The sequence below is a fragment of the Microtus pennsylvanicus genome, chromosome 12, assembly GCF_037038515.1.
Source record: "Microtus pennsylvanicus isolate mMicPen1 chromosome 12, mMicPen1.hap1, whole genome shotgun sequence".
Classification (NCBI taxonomy): domain Eukaryota; kingdom Metazoa; phylum Chordata; class Mammalia; order Rodentia; family Cricetidae; genus Microtus; species Microtus pennsylvanicus.
In genome coordinates, this window is record NC_134590.1 from 69,737,308 (window position 1) to 69,757,460 (window position 20,153).

The window sequence follows — 20,153 nt, forward strand, 5'->3', positions numbered from 1 at the left end:
CCTGCCACTTTATGGGGCCACTTCAGCAACCCTGCAGAGCTGCCAGTTTGGGAAGAAACTGAAGCCACCAGCCAGCATGCAGCACTTGGCCAGTCCAGCTGCCAACTCTGTGAGCGTGATGGCTCAGTGACAGCGGATGCAAACCTCAGCCAGGCCTTCAGTGACAGACAGTCTCTGAGAAGAAGCCTACTGTGGACGGCTTGGTCCCCTAAGTCTTACATTCCCAAACCAAGACGCAGTGGAAAAGAGCAGATGCTTACAGTTGTAGCAAGGCATTGAGAGCATGTTCACAGCCCAGTGAAATCCAGCCATCACTATCCCTCGTTCAGGTTCCGGCTGTCACGTGCTTGCTGCCTTACAACCATCCCAGAAAAAGAGCCAATGTCAGATCGCTCACAGGGAAAGCTCAGCCACCGCAGCATCAGCTCAAGACCTTCAGTGGGCCCCCACTGACAGCTCCCCACTTACCCCTACCTACCTCAGTCTGGTTCCAGTGTTGGTTCTGACTATCCTATGCTTGCCTCTAGGACCCACCCAGCTACCTTGGTGCCTCTGAGCCCAAGGCTTGTGGTGTCAGATCATCTTAACAGTCCATCGCTCAAAGCAGGCTACGAGCGGGAGGACAGGCAGTCTTTGGTGTGTAGCATCCGATTCCGTCCATGGCAACACGAGTGGACCACACAAAGGCAACTGACTCTTCAGTGTCCACGGCATAGAATGCACAGGCATTCCTAAAGACTCATCAGAGTCCAGCAAGAAGCCACTCGTCTTTGCTTCTTTTACTGAGGGGAGGTCAGAGTCTGGATGAAACCTGAGGACTCATTTATACATCAACTGTGAACCAATCACGAAATGCTGCAGGCACGCTCGTAGAAGCCCACCGCCAGCAGGCTGACACACAGCAAGGACCTTGTACCTGGCAGCCTTTGGTCCCCCAAGTGGGGAACGTGCCAGCAAATGGGAGCCCCCCAAATCACTAGAGCTCCCCACCAAGAGGCACGCAGGCTCCCTAAGGCAAGGGTACCCTCAGTCAATCCCACCCATCTGCATAGAAATCATCATGTTTTGATTTAAATACTGGCTTTTTTTCAAATTACTACCATATTTGGTCTCTAACAATTTCAAGAATGTATTTAATGCGCTCCAATTACTCTCTGAACTTTAGCAGAGGGTACGGCTAGCAGCTGCCTACTAAACAAATGGTCGTAAACTACTAAGAATAAATAGATGGAGCTGCAGAGATGGCTCAGTGGTGATGGAGGAGGGTCATCTTTCTATCTGTTATTTCATTGGTTAAGTAATAAAGAAACTGCTTGGCCTCTGATAGGACAAAAAATTAGGTAGGCGGAGTAGACAGAAGAGAATGCTGGGAGATGGAAGTCGAGTAAGGCAGTCACCATGATTCTCCCACTCCAGACAGACGCAGGTTAAGATCTTTCCTGGTAAGCCACCTCATGGGCTACACAGATTATTAGAAATTGGTTAGATCAATATGTAAGAGCTAGCCAATAAGAGGCTGGAACTAGTGGGCCAGGCAGGGTTTAAAAGAATACAGTTTCAGGTAAAGCTAGCCGGGTGGCGGGAAGCAGCCCTGCCACTCTTATTACAACACAGTGGTTAAGAATACTGGTGTTCTTCCAGAGGACCCAGGTTCAATTCCCGGCACCATCATGAGAGCGAACAGTTGTTTCTAACTCTGGTTCCAGGATTTCTGGCATCCTCTTCTGACCTCATTGGGCATGAGACACAAATATGGTGCACAGATAAACATATGGTACACAGGAAAACACTAATAGATATGAAATAAAACTAAACAAATCTTTCATTTATCACCTAATTAAAATTTCTAAAAATAAGGAAGAAAAGAAAGGGGAAAACTCTATAGCTGTGGTTGTTCTTGGGAATAGAGCCTCACTTTGTAGCTAAGGTTAGCCTCAAACTTATGGCAAAACTCCTGCCTCAGCCTCTCAAGCGCTGGGATTATTGGTGTTTAAGCTACCAGATCTGGCCAAAAGAAAAGCCACTCACAAATCCTTGACTTCTAGCCTTTCTAGGGGTAGTCCCTCAGGCTGCAATTCTGCCTCCCAAGCCATTATTGGTGGAATTAAAATCCAGGAGGTATAAGGTTATATCGTATAAATGTGTACACTACAATTTCTCTAAGACTTCATCACAATCATCCATGGGCAAGAGTCCTGTCCATCCTAAAGACAATTGTAGGCTGAGTGCCCGTATCCAAAATCCTTCGGATTAATAGGTTTCAGATTTGGGGACATTTTCGTAGATATTGTTGGCTTACAATTTTATTCTAAAAGCCCAAAGTTTGAAATTGCTCCAAAATCTGAGATACTTTATACATCTAAATTTTAGATTTTGGAACATTTTGGTTTGTAGAGTCTTAGATAAACCTTTTTATATACTTTTCTCATCCAAAGATAAAAAGTAAAGATAAATTTAAAAATTAAAAAAAAGTGCCATTACTCACTCACTTCTGCCCCCTCAGCATCCGAACCAACTTCTTCCCGAAACTGAAGGACCGAGTCCCTTCAGCTTCCCCATGTGAAAGATGGCCAGAAAGAGGGCAGGGCATGTATCAATGCCACCGTCAGCTGCTCAGAGTCTCACAGACTGGCTTCCTCCTCCCGGCCCATGACCTTTCCCCTCAACACCAGGCTCACGGGGCTCAGGGGTGTCCTTCCACTCTCCACGAAGTCCCCACAGCACCTTGAACTCATGGTCCCCTGAGCGCTCCATGTGTAATGGCCGTGTGCCTTCTCATCCGTCCACTGATTCCACATAGAACCCTATTTCCTGGCTGCCTCGGACCCCTCGGCCACTCCCACACCCATGCAGTGTTTCTCAGAAAGACAGCATGCTCTGAGAGCTTTCACACGCTTGCTCTGAGACTCTCTGGAAGCCTCGTGCCCCTGTGCTGGCCAGTGTCCGCTGCCCTCTCAATGTCTCCCACTTCCTCCTCGCCTATGGAGCCATATTTAGTCTAGCTTCCCCTCACTCCATCCTTGTGTGAGTCAGAGAAAAGTCACCCTTAGACAGACAGACAGACAGACAGATCCAGCCTGCTTGAAGTCAGCGGTTGTCAGAGAGGGTCTATAGACCTCTGGGTCCCTATGCCTTCCCAATGGGCTGATGAGACCAAAATATGTTCAGACATCTCTTCCTCCTTTCACTTGTGTAACACAGTGGGGAAAGTGCTGAGGCCTCCGCAAGAGTCTGGGAAACAAGACCAACTTGCACTAGCTACCACTCCATTCCATTCAGCGGCCACTCGCGTTAAAAAGCTGCCTTCAGGAATATCCTGATGAAGGCTGGAGAGATGGCTCACCAGCTAAGAGCACCAGCTGCTCTTCCAGGGGATTTGAGTTCAATCCCCAGCACACGGCAGCTCACAGCCTCTGTAACTGCAGTCCCATGGGATTTGATCCCCTCTTCTGGTGTGCAGACAGACATGCAGACAAAACAACTGCGTTTGTAAATAAATATTTCTCACAAAAGGATATCCTGATGTGAAACCTCGGTAGACAGCTCTTCACTATTCTGTGAGGGGGGGGAGTGTTGGGGGAGGGAGGGGGAGGGAGCCTGCCATGAGTGTCTCAGCATCCTGCAATGGGACAACTTGGAGCAGGACCATGTGTGAACAGAACCATCCAGCAACAGCACTGTTGCAGCTGTGAGCTGTCAGCTAACTAGTGACTTAGCTCAGGAACACCATTTTTATTTGAAGGGATCTTGGCACGCAGAATATGAAGGGGCTGCTTGCCAGATTCTTGAAGTTAATCCAAGTGAGTCTGTCACACCAACGGCAAAACTTCAGATTTCAAGTGGAAATTCTCCTTGCGAAAGGCATACATCCAAAACCAGGAGCTTGACAACGCAAGACCCTTCCGATAAAAGCACCAGCAACACTACCAACAAATACAGAGGTTGGTTTGTTTGGTGTGTGTGTGTGTGCATGCGTGCATGCATGATTTTTAAAAAAGATGCCTCAAGACTATGAAATCTAAGTCAATTGACCGGAACTACCAAATGACCATGGCACTGTGATATTTGCTAGGTCAAAGATCCCCCCAAACACAAGACCATACACAAACAGCTGAAAAAAGGATTGATTCCATTTCAGACTCCACACTGAGAGACCAATCTCTATGAAACAATCCTCTGAGCACCAGAGCACCCTGGGAGGCTGACAGCGGGCCGCGTCTGGGTATCAACACAGGACCATGTGCGCTAGCAGTTCCTACACAGTATGCATAAACCGAATACACAAGGAAGCAGGGGAGTCCCACCTTCCCACTAAAGAAAAAACCAGAACAATGTCTCACTTCTCCTTCTTGTGAATGACAGTTTTGAGGAAGTCATTTTTCAGTAAAAATATTTATATTACCATATGATAGGTATGTTATGGTTTCTTTTAAACAGTTTATTTTACGTACCGTCTGTTTCCATTTCTATCTTGTTAAATGGAAGTAGATATGGATCATATCTACGTGGTCTTCTGAGTGACCCGAAGCAGGGTGACAGTGAAGCATTTTGACTTACACGAGCAAGGACAACCCTAGGACAGACGATAATTCCATTCATCCTTCTTGACTGTGTCTTTGAGAACAAGAGAGAGATCCACTTCTGACTGAGGTAAAAGTAAATGAACCCAACCCACAGAAATCTATAAAGTCCCTTACTATCTTACAAGACACACAAGAAGGGAAAAGTTCTTGGGTGGCTATCCACTCTGAGAATGGAGCTAGATTCTACACAGAGAAAGCTACTGAAGTCAGTCTGCACAGCAGGAGCCCAAGCACACTGACTGCTGTGCTCCAGGTCACCAGCCCCTGCACCTCCTGGCCCAGAAGAAACCCCACACCACACTGGCTGACTAGGTCCTGCAGGTCTAGCAGCCATAACACTGCTTGACTGACAAACCTTGTCCGGAAAGCTCCCAGAACCACCACAGAGAAAGGCACATTCACATTCTCGATCTGCTTTACATGGTGGCCCACGCTCATAATCCTAGCACTCGGGAGATGAGGCAGGAGGATTACATGTTTGGGACCACCTGGTTCTTACAAAGTAGGTTCCAGGTCAGCCCATCTCTCAGGTGAGCCTGACTTAAATATATGGTGAGACCAGAAGCAAAGGCTCTTCTATGTCTGGTGCAGTAACTGGGTTCCACCGTCACTAAGCTAATAATGCAAACATCTGACAGAAACTGTATCAAAGTGAAGAGCAACTGTCCCAGCTCCCCTCGACGAGGACCCAATCATCACCTGCTGCCACCACCTCTCTTTGGTTATTGGAAAGAGACCTGTGATAGCAGTGACCTCTCCAATTTGAAAAGAAAAATTACCTCCCTAGAGGGAGGGAGGGAGGGAGGGAGGGAGGGAGGGAGGGAGGGAGGGAGGGAGGGAGGGAAGGGGGAGGGAGGGAGGGAGGGAAGATGATAAACAGATCTACAAGTAAAATATGAGTAGTTATTTAGAAAACATGCTGGTAAAGACTTGCTATGTGAGAGTACTTTCCACTGGGTGGTGGTGGCACACACCTTCAATCTCAGTGCTCTGGAGGCAGGGGCAGGCGGATCTCTGTTGAGTTCCAGGCCAGCCTGGTCTACAGAATGCGTTCAAGGACAGCCAGGGCTACACAGAGAAGCCCTGTCTCAAAATTCTCCCGCCCCCCAATAAAAGAAAAAAAGTACTTTCCAGAAGCCAAGGCTAGAAGACACAAAGAAAGCTCTTTGTATAATGCAAAGCAAACATGAGGAGCTCGTCCATCCCTAAGACGCTGACACAGGAGAAACATCACAGGTTGCATCAAGGGAGGCAGGGCAATAAAACAGGCAAACTGCTTAGTCCACAAAAAATCCAACAGCACTAACTGCATGAATTCCAGATGTGGCAACCGGGAAACAGGAGAGTTGGAAATAAGCAGTAGCCATTGTAGAATATCTTTGTGACAAAGAGCAGGGGCAGGCACTCTAAGAGACAAGAACATGAATAAAAAGGTGGGCAAGTCTGAAACCTTTACAACATTTGCATGCTATAAATACCACTAATAAAAGGGGGAGCAGGGGCATGAGAATTTGCAATATGTAAGGTGGAAAAAGTAAGAAATGTTGATTTGTTCAAAGCCATTAGAAAGTGGCAAATGTTTTTGTCTGGTATACTATTTTAAAGAGGCAGCATTCCTAACATAATGAGAAATCAAGAAGGAAAAAAAGTCATCTAATTTTTTACACAAAGGATTTGAAAGGCGAGCCTGTTCAATACACAGAAACACGGCAGACACTTCAGGTAACAGCCACTTAAATTGTATTTAATTGATTGCAAGGTGGAATGCTCAGAAGCTTCCAGGGCCAGGCTTGGTGCCTTCAACACTCCAGGTGACACTTGAGGGCTTTTCTTTCTGTCCTGGCTCCTGGGTTCAGTGCCTGCCTGCACACCGTGCTCCATGGAAGAGTCCACACAGCACACCTCAACTCCCTAGTCACAGAAGGGTTTGCAAAGTCAGGCGTCAGAATCCAGGCTACCACCACCATGGCTCGAATCATAGCCATCTGGCTCCAAAAGGCCTGACATTGCGATATGTCGTCTTGGAGGTGCTATTCTTCAAAGTGTCTCCAGGAGCCTTGGGAATCCAGGCTGCAGGCTGACAAGGTGTCAAGAGTCTTTTGTACAACACTCTACAGATATTTACCAAGTTACAAATGAGCCTGTGAGTGAATGGCTGTCTGCTTTTCATGTTCTCCAACACCCTCTGTGGGATCTCAGAAACCACTTCTTTAGCTGTCCCCCTGGGGTGGCCCGAACAGCCGGGAGCACCCAGAGAGCAGCACTGGCTGAGCAATAACTTGGAAATCAGCAGCCCTGCAGCTCTAAACATGTCCAGATCACAGCTTCTGGGGAGAAGAAGCTTCAAATTTATCAGCCAGGCTATGCAAAAAAATTTCAAGCAAAATCTGCCTGCAAAATTGACCAGTAGGACTCAGAAGTCCCTGGCCTACAGACCTCATATCCTAACCACCCAAACTTTTGAAGAACAGTGGGAAGAAACCCAGGATTTCTTTACAGAAAGCAGGGAGCATTTCAGTCAAAATCCAGAACTGAGGAGAAATGAGAGAGAGAGAGAGAGAGAGAGAGAGAGAGAGAGAGAGAGAGAGAGAGAGAGAGAGAGAGAGAGAGAGTGTTAGGGAGAGAGACATGGGCTTTGTACCAGATAAGTAAAGTGAGAGAGACAGAAGTTTCTCGGGTGCCTTTTCTTCTTCCTTGTTCTTCTGGAAGATTCTATCATACCACCATGTCTTGTGTGGGAGCAAGTCTGATGGGGGAGGAGGCTGTTGAGCCAGGCCAGGTCATCACAGGGGCATTTTAAGGAAGATCATAGAGGAAAGTATGGAAGAGGTCAGACTACGGTTGTCAGAGGAGTCACCTCTAACTGCTTTGGGAAAGTGCTTAAAGTTACCTACTTCCTGAGGATTTGTAAGAAAAGAACAGCTGGAGGAGCCAGGCATTCACCTGGCAACATGATCTAGATTTTCCTGCGTGCCTGCTGAGTGATGTGAGGCATGTGTGAGACTCAACAGCATTGCAGGTGCTCTCAGCCTGGGCAGTGGAGAGGGTGAAGAAGAGCCGATCAGAGTGGCATCTTCACAAACCTGCTCCCAGAGCCTGCACGCTCCCCAGAGTTAACATCCTTTTCCTCATACCACGGCTACCTTAATACATCCCTGCACTTGACACCTGCCCACTGGACATGGGGCCTTTGGGGGGTCTTTCTGATTAACTTGCCCTATTCTGTGTGGCTTGTCATGAAACCAACCGACTGAATAAAACTGATTTTAACCTAGTTCTTCTCCAAGGTGGAAGGGCCACATCTGGCAATGGTATCGTAATGGCAAAGCCCCAAGACAGAGAAGGACATGTGGTGAGACATAGGACGCATACATGTGTGCGTGTATGTATGAGGCGTGCAAGCATAACCATGCACCCTCTCACAGAAAGCACCAGTACTTAATCACTGAGGTCCATGGGAATAACTCTGTAAACCCTGATAACTTTCCACAGACTCTACTTCTCAATACCAGGGTCAGAGTGTTTCCACTCTCTTCACATCCACAATGGAGATTAAGAGGGGAGAAACCGCCAGGCAGTGGTAGCACATGTGTTTAATCCCAGCACTAGGGAGAAAGAGGCAGGCGGATCTCTGTAAATTCAAGACCAGTCTGCTCTACAGAGTGAGTTCCAGGACAGGCTTCAAAGCTACAGAGAAACCCTGTCTCCAGAGACCAAAAGAGAGGACAAAGCATACTCAAACCACATCCATCACACAAGTGTAATCATACACAAGCATCAACTTGCTCACCCAATGTGGTACAAGTGAGTGCCACACCAAGAGCAGCATGCCTGCTTTGTGCCAGGAACACGCTCAGCACCAAGGTCCCCAACGCAAAGACAGCCTTTCAATATCCTGGACTTCCTGCTAGGACAGAAACCAAACAATGTTCTACAGCTACTCACTGACCATCCAGGCATCAGGAGAGAATCAGGGCAGCAAGGTACCTTCTGAGAAACTGAGGCTTGTGCAAAAACCCAAAGGACGATGGGAGCTGACAAGGAAGCAGTACAGCAACAGCCATGACTGAGCACTGTGAGAGGGTCACTCAGGTGTCTGGGAGAGAGGTGGATGCACACAGGAGGCCCAGCCTCAAAGGCCACTCAGGGAAGGATGCAGTCCTCCTAATGGAAGCTTTATGGTTTCCCAGGACCACTCCCCAAAACAGGCCAGAGATGGGAGGTATCAAAGGGCAGGGAGGCAGGTCTCCAAGGCAACCCAGCCCGGACAGTCAACAGACAATGCAGGGACACTGACTTAAGAGGGAGGATGCCAGCTCTGCAGTCTGGTGGGGTGAGCACTGACCTCTAAGAAGGCTACAACAAGCACAGAGCAGGGAACCAGAGCTTGGAAGGAGGCTGGTCACAATATCTGGTCGCAATATCACAGATCCATGCCCCAGGCAGGAGATGCAGACCAGGCAATACAGGGATGCCGGATTCCTCTGCTTTCTCCTGAGACAAGCTGGGCCTCCACAGGCAGGCTTTGCTGCTTTTATTGAGCCAACAGACTAAGGCCTTAGCCCCTGACACCCTTTGAAAGTCCACTGCCTCTGGTATTGTGATGTCTCCCCTCCCATGCCGATACCATGCAGGACCTACTGCATCTCCCTAATGCGCCTCAGGTCTGCCTGTCTCTGAGCCACCCTGTGTGCGGCTGTCATCTCTATGCCTCCCGGGACTTCCCAGCTGACACCCGAGCCCGTGGAACTCGCAGGGTGCTTCATCTCTGAAGGCACTGTTGAGGGGTTCCGGGCTCACACACGCAACCCACAGCATCTAGCACTTCCTCCCGGCACACTACATTGTCCTCAGAGAGCACTTGAGGGACAGGAGAAAACGTCCTCCTGCTACGTAGTACCCGTGGCAACGAATTTAATAGTAATCTTTAAAAAAAATTTAAAGGTCATGAGAAAGACCAGAACTAAGATTCCTGAAATGTCATTCTAGGGTATTAAAGTAATAACTGCATAACAACAGAATTGCTGTACTTGGGTGTATACATATGATGTCTTGGTCTATTTGGCTATTTTTGTTTTTGTTTTCTGAAACAGGGTTTTTCAGTGTAACAGTCCTGTCTGTCCTAGAACTCACTTTGTAGACCAGGCTGGCCTCGAGCTCACTGAGATCCACCTGCCTCTGCCTCCCAAAAGTGCTGGGATCAAAGGTGTGTGCCACCACCGTCTGGCCTGGATTGCTATTTTTATAAGAAACTCCCACGATCTGAGTGGCTGAACAATGCCAGCACATCTATTCCTCACAGTTCTGGTCCTAGGACAAAGCGGTGTGTGAGGAGGGGCCCACGGTGCTGACTGATGAGGGAGAAAGTTCCCGAGGCAGCACAGCTGAGGGCCCCAGTGTTGGGGTGGGGGTGGGGGCTGTGCTCACAGCATCTCACAGCTTTTCAGAACTTGGAAGAAAGCTGCATAATGCTAGTGCCCTCTGGGCCACAAGGCCTTCACACTTATGAATGAATGCCTGAAGCTGAAATGGTTATCTGGGAATGACACGCCTTACCAAATCTTTCTTAACAAGTGAATGATGGAGGAACTTGCTGAATACCTCCTCCGTTTCAAGTACCACTAGCCCCACTTTTCTCTTTCAAGCACCTCCCAGGCAGGCTCTGCCCAAGATTACAGGCATGGTAGAACGGAGAAGCACAGTCCTACCAAATGCCCTGAGGGAGAGTGATGCTCTCAGGTGAACCTTCTTTGTGTATAGTCACACACACACACAGATGTGTGCACACAAATACATGCAGTCAGAGGAATGGAATGGTTCTTATCTGCAACCATTCATATGTACAAACACCACCACATAGGTGGTTCCCGTTCACATGTTAGCACCAAGCACATGCAGTCAGATACATACAACCACATACCATTCTGACATGTCCACTGAAGTCCCTGACGTTTCACAGAGCAGAAGTTGCAGGTCCAGCCTGGAGTCCTCACTTTACAGAAGGAACCCCAACCAGGCTATGACAGGGCTAACACAAGGAGCACTGTCCAAAAAAGCAAAGACAATAGCTCCCATCCAACCAGCACACACCGACGGCAAGTCAGAGCCTCAACACTGCTTTGGGCTTCTCCTTGCTGCTCTTACTCACTGATTCTTTTTATGTAATAGTAACAGAAACTATTTCATGTGCTAAGGGTAGCATATTAATATAGGAAGAAGGCTGTGGGGGCTAGTTCCTCAATAAACAGACTCTTCCTGGGGGCAATGATCATGGCGCATGCCAGTCACTGCTGGAGGTGTTGGAAAGCAAAGTCCTTCATCTAAAGAGCCCTTCCACCAGATCTCAGTGCATGAGCTGTTCTTACATATTAGAACAAGACACGTGTGGGTATTAGACAGGTGGGACCATCGTAGGAGCACTTTCCATAAAGGGATCTTGGGAGACACAACTCTGACGGGCGTACTCCAAAGCTGGAGGAAGGCTTTGCACCCACCTGTCAATCCCTCTGGTTCAATCCCTCTGTGGGTCCTAGCCCTAGATGGAGAAGCAAACCTTGTCTTTGCTGAGACTGCCGCTCAGAAGAAAGCCCAGGTCTGTACGGACTCAGCGGACCCACTATTACCCTGTCCCCAGACTGCACATAACTAGCTAATGCTGACTCAAGGGACCACCTCAACTCCACTTCACCTCTTATTTTCAGATTTGAGGGTCATGTTTAGAAGTCCAATTGCTTTTATTTATTTTTATTTATTAACATTATCATAGGGGATTTCGTGTGGGACATGGGCAGAGGGCAGAGGACAACTCTGAGGAGCCAGTTCATTCTTTCAAACTTTATGTGGGTTCCGGGAACTAATTTCAGATCCTCAGTTCTTACACAGCAAGTGTTTACTCCCCGAGCACTTTCCCAGCAAGGTCACCTCTGCTAACAAACCAAAGAGCTCTGTTCACCTCATGGGCACCAGTGATCTGCCCTCAGCTCTTCTCCTTTTGGCCATCAGGGCGGAGAGACCCTGCCTGTTCCTGTGGCTGTGCCACTGCCAGTGTCTGTCTTACACATCAGTCTGGCACATGGAGGCTCCACCCACCCACCACTGCCTAGTTGACCTCAGCATCCATGACATCTTCCCAGTCCCCTGTACTCTAGGGCAAATGACTTAGAGCCATGCTGGACTGTAGGAAACTGCCTCAAAGCTAAAGGCAGAAGAGGCCCTGTACTACAGGGGGTGAGAGGAGAGCCCCCCCCCCACGACAGGGGGTGAGAGGCGTGAAAATGGGATGAGAAGAGGAATCTGGGATAGGAGTGCAGTGGGAAGAGATATCTGGGATGGGGGTAAACAGAGACACAGACGACCCCCAGCAGGCCTGGGATGGAAAGAAACACTTGGGACAGAAGTAAACAGAAGGACCCCCAGCAGGCGTAGGTTAGTAGGAGACAACTGGGACTCAGGTAAACAGGGAGACACCCCCTCCCCAACAGACCTAGGACGGGAGGAGACATCTGGGGCTCAGGTACGGGGGGAGACACATTTAGCAGACCTAGGATGGGAGCCACAGAGGACAGCAGTTAGCATGTTCTTTAGTGCTGTGTGGCAGAGGGCATCCAACTGTAACACTACCGACCAGGCAGATGCCCTTAGCTCTACACAGATCCTAAGAGGGCCCCACTCTCAGCCCACCCCTGGCTAGTACTGGCTCGCTGGGGTCCATCTTCCCTCTACTCCAAAACTTCAGGAGGTCAAAAAGAGAGAAAGGAGCCAAGGCAGTCCTAACGGTACAGAGGCCTACCAGGGACACCCTGGAAATCGTCCACAAAGGAACTGCTGGGGATGGCAGTGAACACTACAGTCCCAGCACTCGGATTCCAAGCTAGGCAGACAAGAGGTCAGGCTAGCCTGCTGAAGGAAGAAGCAAAGCTAGGCAGAACTAAGAGTGACCATGAAGGAAACCCTAAACCTCCACAATGGACTGGACACGGAAGAACTTTCCCCATCATTCCCCAAAGGCCCAGTCCTTAAGGGCTGTGTGACAGAAGTCAGTTACACATTCATTTTGGAGACTTATCAGTGTACCATCAGAAAAGAATTCAAAGTTGCACTAATTGTAAGGTTTAAGCATCAAGAAGGTGCCAACATACAATGGACCCAAACTCGGGCTGGAGAGACGGCTGCACTGGCTGCTCTTCTAGAGGACCTGTGTTCAATTCCTAGCATCTACATGGCAGCTCACAACTGTCTGTTGACTCCAGTTCTAGAAGAAACAACACCCTCATCCGGACATATACTCAGGAAAAAAATGAAAGAAAGGAAGGAAAACACATAAAATAAATAAGTCATTAAAACAACAACAACAACAAATGGACCCCACCACAAGAATAGGCACTTCATTTACACACTGTAAGATTTGAAGTGTAAGCTATAAAAGACTTGACATGAAGTCACAAATTGCCCATGGCAGTCTACTTTCCCATGGTAATAGCTCAGCTCTTTCTAGAAATTCTCCTTAGGAGTATTTATCTGTATAAACATGGGAAGGCCTGCCAGGTGGGGGGTGAAGAGAGGCACAACAGGGAAATTCCATGACTTAACTCTTGGAAACTCCCAGGCGAAAGGCAGTCTTCATTTTACTCCCCCTCCTCCCTCCCTCCCCAGGGTCTAAGAAGTGAGCAGTTCAAGGGCATGGACTTACCTCGGCAAGCGATCCCTTGACCAGCAATGGTCTGTCTGCACACTCCACAGACTCTGGGCTTTTTAAAGTCCTTTTTCTTAAAACTGTGAGGACATGTAGTAAATTCTTCTGGCTGAAAGAGTAAAGGAAGAAACTGTCAGCACTTCAGCTCGTGGCATCTTCTTTTTTTTTCATTTCTTTCCTACGAGATAATAAATCTAGTAAGCCCTGAAAGGGGCTGAAAGAGGAGCTTTACCAAGCAAACTACAGTTCCGGAAAAGAGTCGGTGGATGACATTCTGGAATCCAGAGGGCAGCTCACCCTCTGTCAGTAGGTGCATCTCCCCTAGGATGCTTCAGGAGCGAGACCTTAGGCAGCTACCTGGGTGATACTATGTTCCTTCCAGCATCCAGCCTGACATCATCTACTGCAATAACAAAGTAACCACACACCCCTCCCTGACCCTCAAGCTTTTTCTTCGAGCACAAATGATTAGCAAAGAGCAAAATGAAGTTAAGAGGCACTGAACAGTATTCCTTTCAAAGGTGTCCCAAAATAACCACTAAGGTTCAGAGATTCGCAGGCTAGCGGAGCTGGGATGTGCTCTTCTGTAGAAAAGACAAGCCTAGAATGAGCCGGACGCACAACGCATGCTCCCTCCTTAACCACGATGACAAGTATTTGTATGAGGAGATTAACTTTTATCCGTCAAGTTCGTGTTTACAGAGTCTGAGGCTCTTAGAAAAGTTCGTTGTGTTAAGAAACATCCCTATGCCTATTTACTGATGACAGGGCATGATCAGTAACTATTAACCATGCAGATACTGTCAGCACACGCACACACACACACACACACACACACACACACACACACACACACACGGAGGTCACTGCACACCCACCAAAACAACTTACATTTACTGAGAAAATAAAATGTATCATGTCTCATGCTCTTAGTAACAACTGCTTTGGGGGAAAAAAAGCTTGATAATTTCTTACAAACTTTAAAAGATGTGACAACCTAGTTTACAAAGTATCTGGGGCTGCAGGAAGTGCTTTACTCTCTGTACAGTCCCAAGCACTCAGGCAGTGTAGTCAATATACTATTTTCCCTGACAATTAAAAGAACCGTCCCAAACAAGAAATAACCTAATAACCTAACTAGCTCTTGTAAGAAGAATGAATTTTTCAAAAATGTTGGTAATACGACAGAATAGTGTTTGGAAACACAGAGGCGCCTATTATCTGTGCAGGCACACGGATGGAAACCATCTCGCCATCTACAAGATGCAAGGATATCAGAGTTCTAGGACGCCCGCCACCATTAAAGCACATCTGAGTCAACAGAAGTAAGAACCACAGAACACACTGCACGGCTGTGTGGGCACAAACCCTGAAGGAACACTGTTGAAGGGAGCTTGCTTCATGCCCTGGATGGCAGCTACAGAGGGCACAGAGTTCAAGTCATTAAGCTTGAGAATTGTACATCGGACTAGCTAAAGATCTACAGGAAACGGGGAAAATGTAGATCTAAATAAAATAACAATCCCAGGAAGATGTGACAACCTGCTTTTGAAGGACCTCAGGTGATGTGGACCACCACGACAGCATTTTTTATTTACTTAGCTCTGAATCCACAGGATCTTTCATTGTTGGTGCAAAAGTATTACTAGAGACTACATGTATTCGCACACCTAAAATCATGCACAGAATAAACAGAACCACTGTTCTGAAATCACTGCAGCAGGAAATGAAGAGCTGTGATGAGGATGCTTTGGTCAGCGACGCCCCTCATGAGCCAAGGTGTGCTGAGCTTGAAATGAGGCTGAAGTCCTTCCACTTGGGGATTTCAGGGCAACCGTAATTTATGTAAAGACACTCTGTGATACCATCACAATGACCACCGCACCTGATGACACAAATACTAAGTGCATCCTTGTTCAGGGACCCATGATTGCACTCCACATGGAAGAATAAGTTGGGGTGACCCTCCTGTCTCACTCACTCCTACCGCCACTTCTGTCTGAAGAGATTCTCTAGGCTGCAGAGAAGATCCAAGCTGAGTCCACTGAGATACCTCTATTGAGAAAGGCAAGAAGAGTTTCCTGGACAGGTTACCACAGAACAAAGAGCTGCAGAATTCTTAAGGCCTGCAGAAAAGCTCTTAAAAAGCACCAGTAATGAAGAGCATATCTATGGCCATCAAGGATATAGAAAAGAACCCCTGAACCCTCCAACACACACCCTATGCCTCTCCAGCAGAATTAGAGAAACAGGGTCCTATGCTCCCCAGAGCTGAGAACAGTGCTTGCCTGCTGTAGGTCAGAAATCCCAGCTTTGCCCTGTTTTACAGGAGATGCAGAAAGACCATGCCTTGTAAAGATTAGCTCTACTTTGAACACCTCCCTTGGCCTGCATAAAGAATCTGAAAAACAATGCCCCAAGGCTGTTATTGCTGTCCTGAAACATGACTGCATTTCAGAGAAAAAGAACACCAGAAGACCATAAAGGCCACAAAATTTCCAAGAATCCAAACAAGGTAAAATTCACCAAGTCAAAACTTACCAGACACTCAAAGAGACAAGAAAGTAAATAGAATTCATAACTAGAAAAAAAATGGTTGCACACACCTTGAATCCCAGCACTGGGAAGGCAGAGGCAGGTGGATCTCTGTGAGTTAAAGGCCAGCCTGGTCTACAAGAGCTAGTTCCAGGATAGACTTCAAAGCTACACAGAGCAATCCTGTCTCAAACTTCCCCCCATACACACACACACACACACACACACACACACACACACACACACACAAATTATCACAATGAAAACCTCCCAAATATGTACATATAAATAAACAAACAGGTGTCCAGAGCCACGCAAGACAAATAAATGTTTACTTGGTGCCCCTAATGGGGCAAAAGCACAAAAAGGATACTGGAAGACATAATGCCTAAAAAATGTGTGGAAATGCAAGGAAAACTGCAAAGACATAGAGCCAAGAAACAATAGTTGGCTGTAACTATGCCAAGGCACATGAAAACAAATTATTCAAACCCAGTAACAAGGAGAAAAACCTTAAAAACACTGGGGGCGGGGGGCACATCACATACGAGGACAAACAATTAGGATTAACAAGATTTCTCACTTCAAGATTGTTCAGCTATGTGGACGGAGAGACGGCTCAGCCCTTAGGACACAGACTGCTCTTTCAGGACCTCAGTTGAGTTATCAGCTTACACAACAGGCAGCTTACACCTACCTGTTACGCTAGTCCAAGATTTGATACTCCTGGCCTCCAAGGGCACCCATCCTTATGACATACAGATACACTCACATGCACACAATTTTTAAAATGAGCATAAATGTTTAGGAAAATAATAAATTTCAAAACATCTGGGTGAAGTTAGTGAAACTGAAGAAAACCAGCCAATTTAAACTCTGCAGTCAAAGTATCTTCCAAAATTGAAAGACTTTTACAAACTTATTAAGATATTTACTCCAAAGCTAAAAGCTAAAAGAACTTGCCAACAACTGGCAAATACCACAGACATATTTAAAATGGTCCTCAGATAAAAGGAAGACGGAAAAAGAGACTCTAAAGCAGAATGAAGAGCGCCCGAACGGCAAATCATGGGTAAACATGCACTTTTTGTCCTATTAAAAACCACTAAAAGGTAACTAATCATCCAATACAAAGCAATGTGCTATAGTAGTTATGAAATGAAATCAGTCTAGTTTTCTCAACTGAAGAATAAATGATTAAGAAGAAATACACACAAAGGAATTTTATTCAGCTGCAAAGGAAACAAATGAACCCGGAAAACATTATAATGAGTTACATATATGAGGTCCAGAAAGACAAAGGCTGCATTTTTCTCTCTCATATATGGATGCTAGCTTCAAATTTTAAATCTATATGTTTAACTTGGAACTGCCCAGTGAGGGAAAAAAAGAAAAAGGAAGGAAGAAAGGAAGGAAGGAAGGAAGGAAGGAAGGAAGGAAGGAAGGAAGGAAGGAAGGAAGGAAACTAGAATTTTTCCCTGCATTGGCCTTTGACTGTCTAGACTGGGTTGCCTTTGGTCCCTTCCCTCTCTAGCCTGTTTTGGGGGAACAGGCCTGGGAAACCATGCATCCTTTCCTGAGAAGTCTTGGAGGCTGGGCTTCCCATGGCTCCACCTCTTGCCCAGACACTTGAGCTGCCCTCTCAGGCCACTGAGGGAGCAGGGGACTTAAATCAGGGCTGTGGGAGTACATGTGTGATATGAAAATAAAGAATACCAAGAGTGGAAAAGTTTAAGTGGGGAAGAAGGGAGGAGGAGAAAAGGAGGTAGAAAGAAGCTAGGCAAACTATGGAATGAAGAAAGAAAGAACCACATTGAAACCCACAATTTTGTGAGGTGAACTGATTTTAAACATATATTTCTTAAAGAAAGTTTAAATGGAAGCAGCGTGCATGGACAGACAATGCTGCTCCCAGAAGGCACTGATTCTTAGATGAAAATTTCACTGTCAGGCTTTTAATACCTCCCTATGAGGTGTTGGTCAGGGACACCTTAGAGCTACCCAAAATAATACAAACAGTTGTCATGGTTTAGAAGAAGACACATCAAAGAAGCTGTGTTCACCAAGGGATAGCCATGTTAAGACCTGGGAGAAGATGGCTGTCTACAAGTGAAGAAGAGGCCTCAAAACAAACCAACCATGCCCACACCATGAATGATGTCTGTGTCCTTCCTCAGTTCTTTCAGGAATGCATTTCTGCTAAGCCACCATGTCGGGGGCATTGTTATGCAACCCTCTTTCAGCAATCGACAGATCCAGTCAGAAAATAAACATGGATACAAATGATTTGGATGATAGTATCAAACAGTTTGACCTAACAGAAACAGAATACTTGACTTAAGAGCAATGGAACGCACATTCTTTCAAGTGCATTGGAGTGTTCAGCCCTATTGTGGACACAGAACAAGTCTGAACAAATCAAAATGCATTCAAGTCCCACTGAAAAAGAGAAGTCTTCTTTGACCACAATGGAATCAAAGTTGGGAACACAAACAGCAAGCTCTGGAAAATTCCCAAACAGTTGTAAACAAAATAAATAACCCATGGGTTAGCCTACATAATCTACAACATACTATGTCGTGAAAAGTTGGCTTATCCCAGAAATACAAGAGTTCATACATTGAAAATATCAATCAATTAAATACCAGGAATCTGGAGGCAGGGAAATGGTAGAGGCCAGACCCTTTCTCAAAAAATAGAACTATCTAAAAAGCAATTAATAAGAAGGGAACCAGTTGGTCTTCTAAATCAATGAGAAGAACCCACTGGCAATATCTAGCATCTTTTTCTGATAATATCTCAAACAAGGAGAAAAAGGAGCTTCCTCGCTTGATCACATGTGGCTAGATAAATCCTACAGCAAACATCCTTAGTCAGAGGAGCCCAGGCTTCCTTTTAAGATCTGCAGTAGTGCTAATCAAGACTTCACATGGAGAGTCTAAAAGGTACAATGAGGCGAGAAAAGGAATTAAAAGGCACCCCATTTAGAAAGCTGTAAAATAGGCTTCTTCCCTGTAGCCTGACAGCCTAGATAGAAAAATCTGATGAATCTACAAACAAACAAAAACCTTTAGCAACGCTGGGGACAGGGGATGCAAGACCAACACGTCGTTCTGTCCACATGTCACCAATGAGCTCTCCCGACTAAAATTCAGAAACCGTGGCCACATCCAAAAGCATAAGAGGCCATTTCTAGATTTAGACTCAAAGGCTTCAAGTTCCTTGGCTGTGTGGATACTTCCCAGCCTACCTATCTCCCTGTTTTTGCTAGGATGTAGACAACACGGTCACAGAAAGAGAAAGTGCCCTGAACCCAGCAGAAACTTCTGCAATTGCTCTGCCATCTACGTTTAAGCTTGGCCACTCCTTCTTATGTCTGTGTCAAAATAGATATTGCCTACGTGATAGCAGACACCCTGTATCCAGAGCCCTGCAAGAGTCTGCAACATTCACACAGCACGTCACTTACATGTAGATATCACAATCCCCACAGACCCACAGATGGAAAATGACATGCAAGACCTAGAGCCCATAGACAACCAAAGAGGGATAAGGCTCACTTCAATGCCACACTCAGACAGGCAAGGGAGTTCACCCTTCGTCACACCCAGGCTGGCATATACCTTTTCTGCCCAATCTCACAGCTCTTGCGCTAGACCCCTATATCCTAGGAGCGGGGTACCAAGCTCTTTTGCCTTTGTCCTCTGTGAGCCCTGCCCAGCTGGCAGATAGCAGACCACAGTCCCTCAATTAAGACTTGTGCACTAAATGAACTGACTGTAGTCTGCGGGCCAGGGAGAGATACTGTAACATTTCATTGGTCACAAACACCTTTATTCCAAGTGAGGAGAAAGAGGTACTGTTTCCCTACCAGGCTCTTGCTCACTGGTCCACAGTTAGAAGCTGCAGAGTGGAAACAGCAGAGGCACTGTGGTGCCTGCTCAGCCATTTCAATTGCTGGCTCCCCGGGGAGTTTATTAAGATAGTGTAATAACATCTGCTCACGTGCACCCTACATAACATCTCTCTTGTGAAAGAAGCCTGGATGGAGTTAGACTGCCCTTGTCTTCACCTGATCCCGTGCTTTCATTTCTCCCCGAAAGGGGGAGGAGGGTCAGCAAGGCTAGGCAGTTGGCAAAGCCAGTTCAGGAACCTAAATTGCATTTAATTGTTAGAAGCCAAACTGTGGAAGCCTACCCAATAAGGCTGCTGATTCCACAAGGACACCGGGAGAGGGCCAGGGCAATTAGCCTTGATAGTGAGGTCTCTGGAGGGTTGGGAAGCCCTGCCTTTAGCGGAAAAGCAAAACCGCACAGGGAACCCACAGCCAGGTTCTCTCCACC

General features: G+C 46.8%; 1 protein-coding gene across 5 annotated transcripts in view; it reads right to left on the reverse strand.

The window, feature by feature from the left end:
- The window catches only part of Tns3 (tensin 3), a 232,056-nt gene that overhangs the window by 176,747 nt on the left and 35,156 nt on the right, over positions 1-20,153 (reverse strand). For 4 of the 5 annotated variants that reach the window (XM_075944308.1, XM_075944307.1, XM_075944310.1 and 1 more), the window contains exon 2: positions 13,273-13,384. Coding sequence is in view for 1 of the 5 variants with exons in the window: in XM_075944309.1 (XP_075800424.1) it covers positions 13,273-13,384 (112 nt within the window). In the remaining 4 variants the exon portion in view is untranslated. Of the gene's footprint in view, positions 1-2,485; positions 2,501-13,272; positions 13,385-20,153 lie in introns of those variants that run through there. The other variant, XM_075944311.1, reaches the window with a different exon arrangement.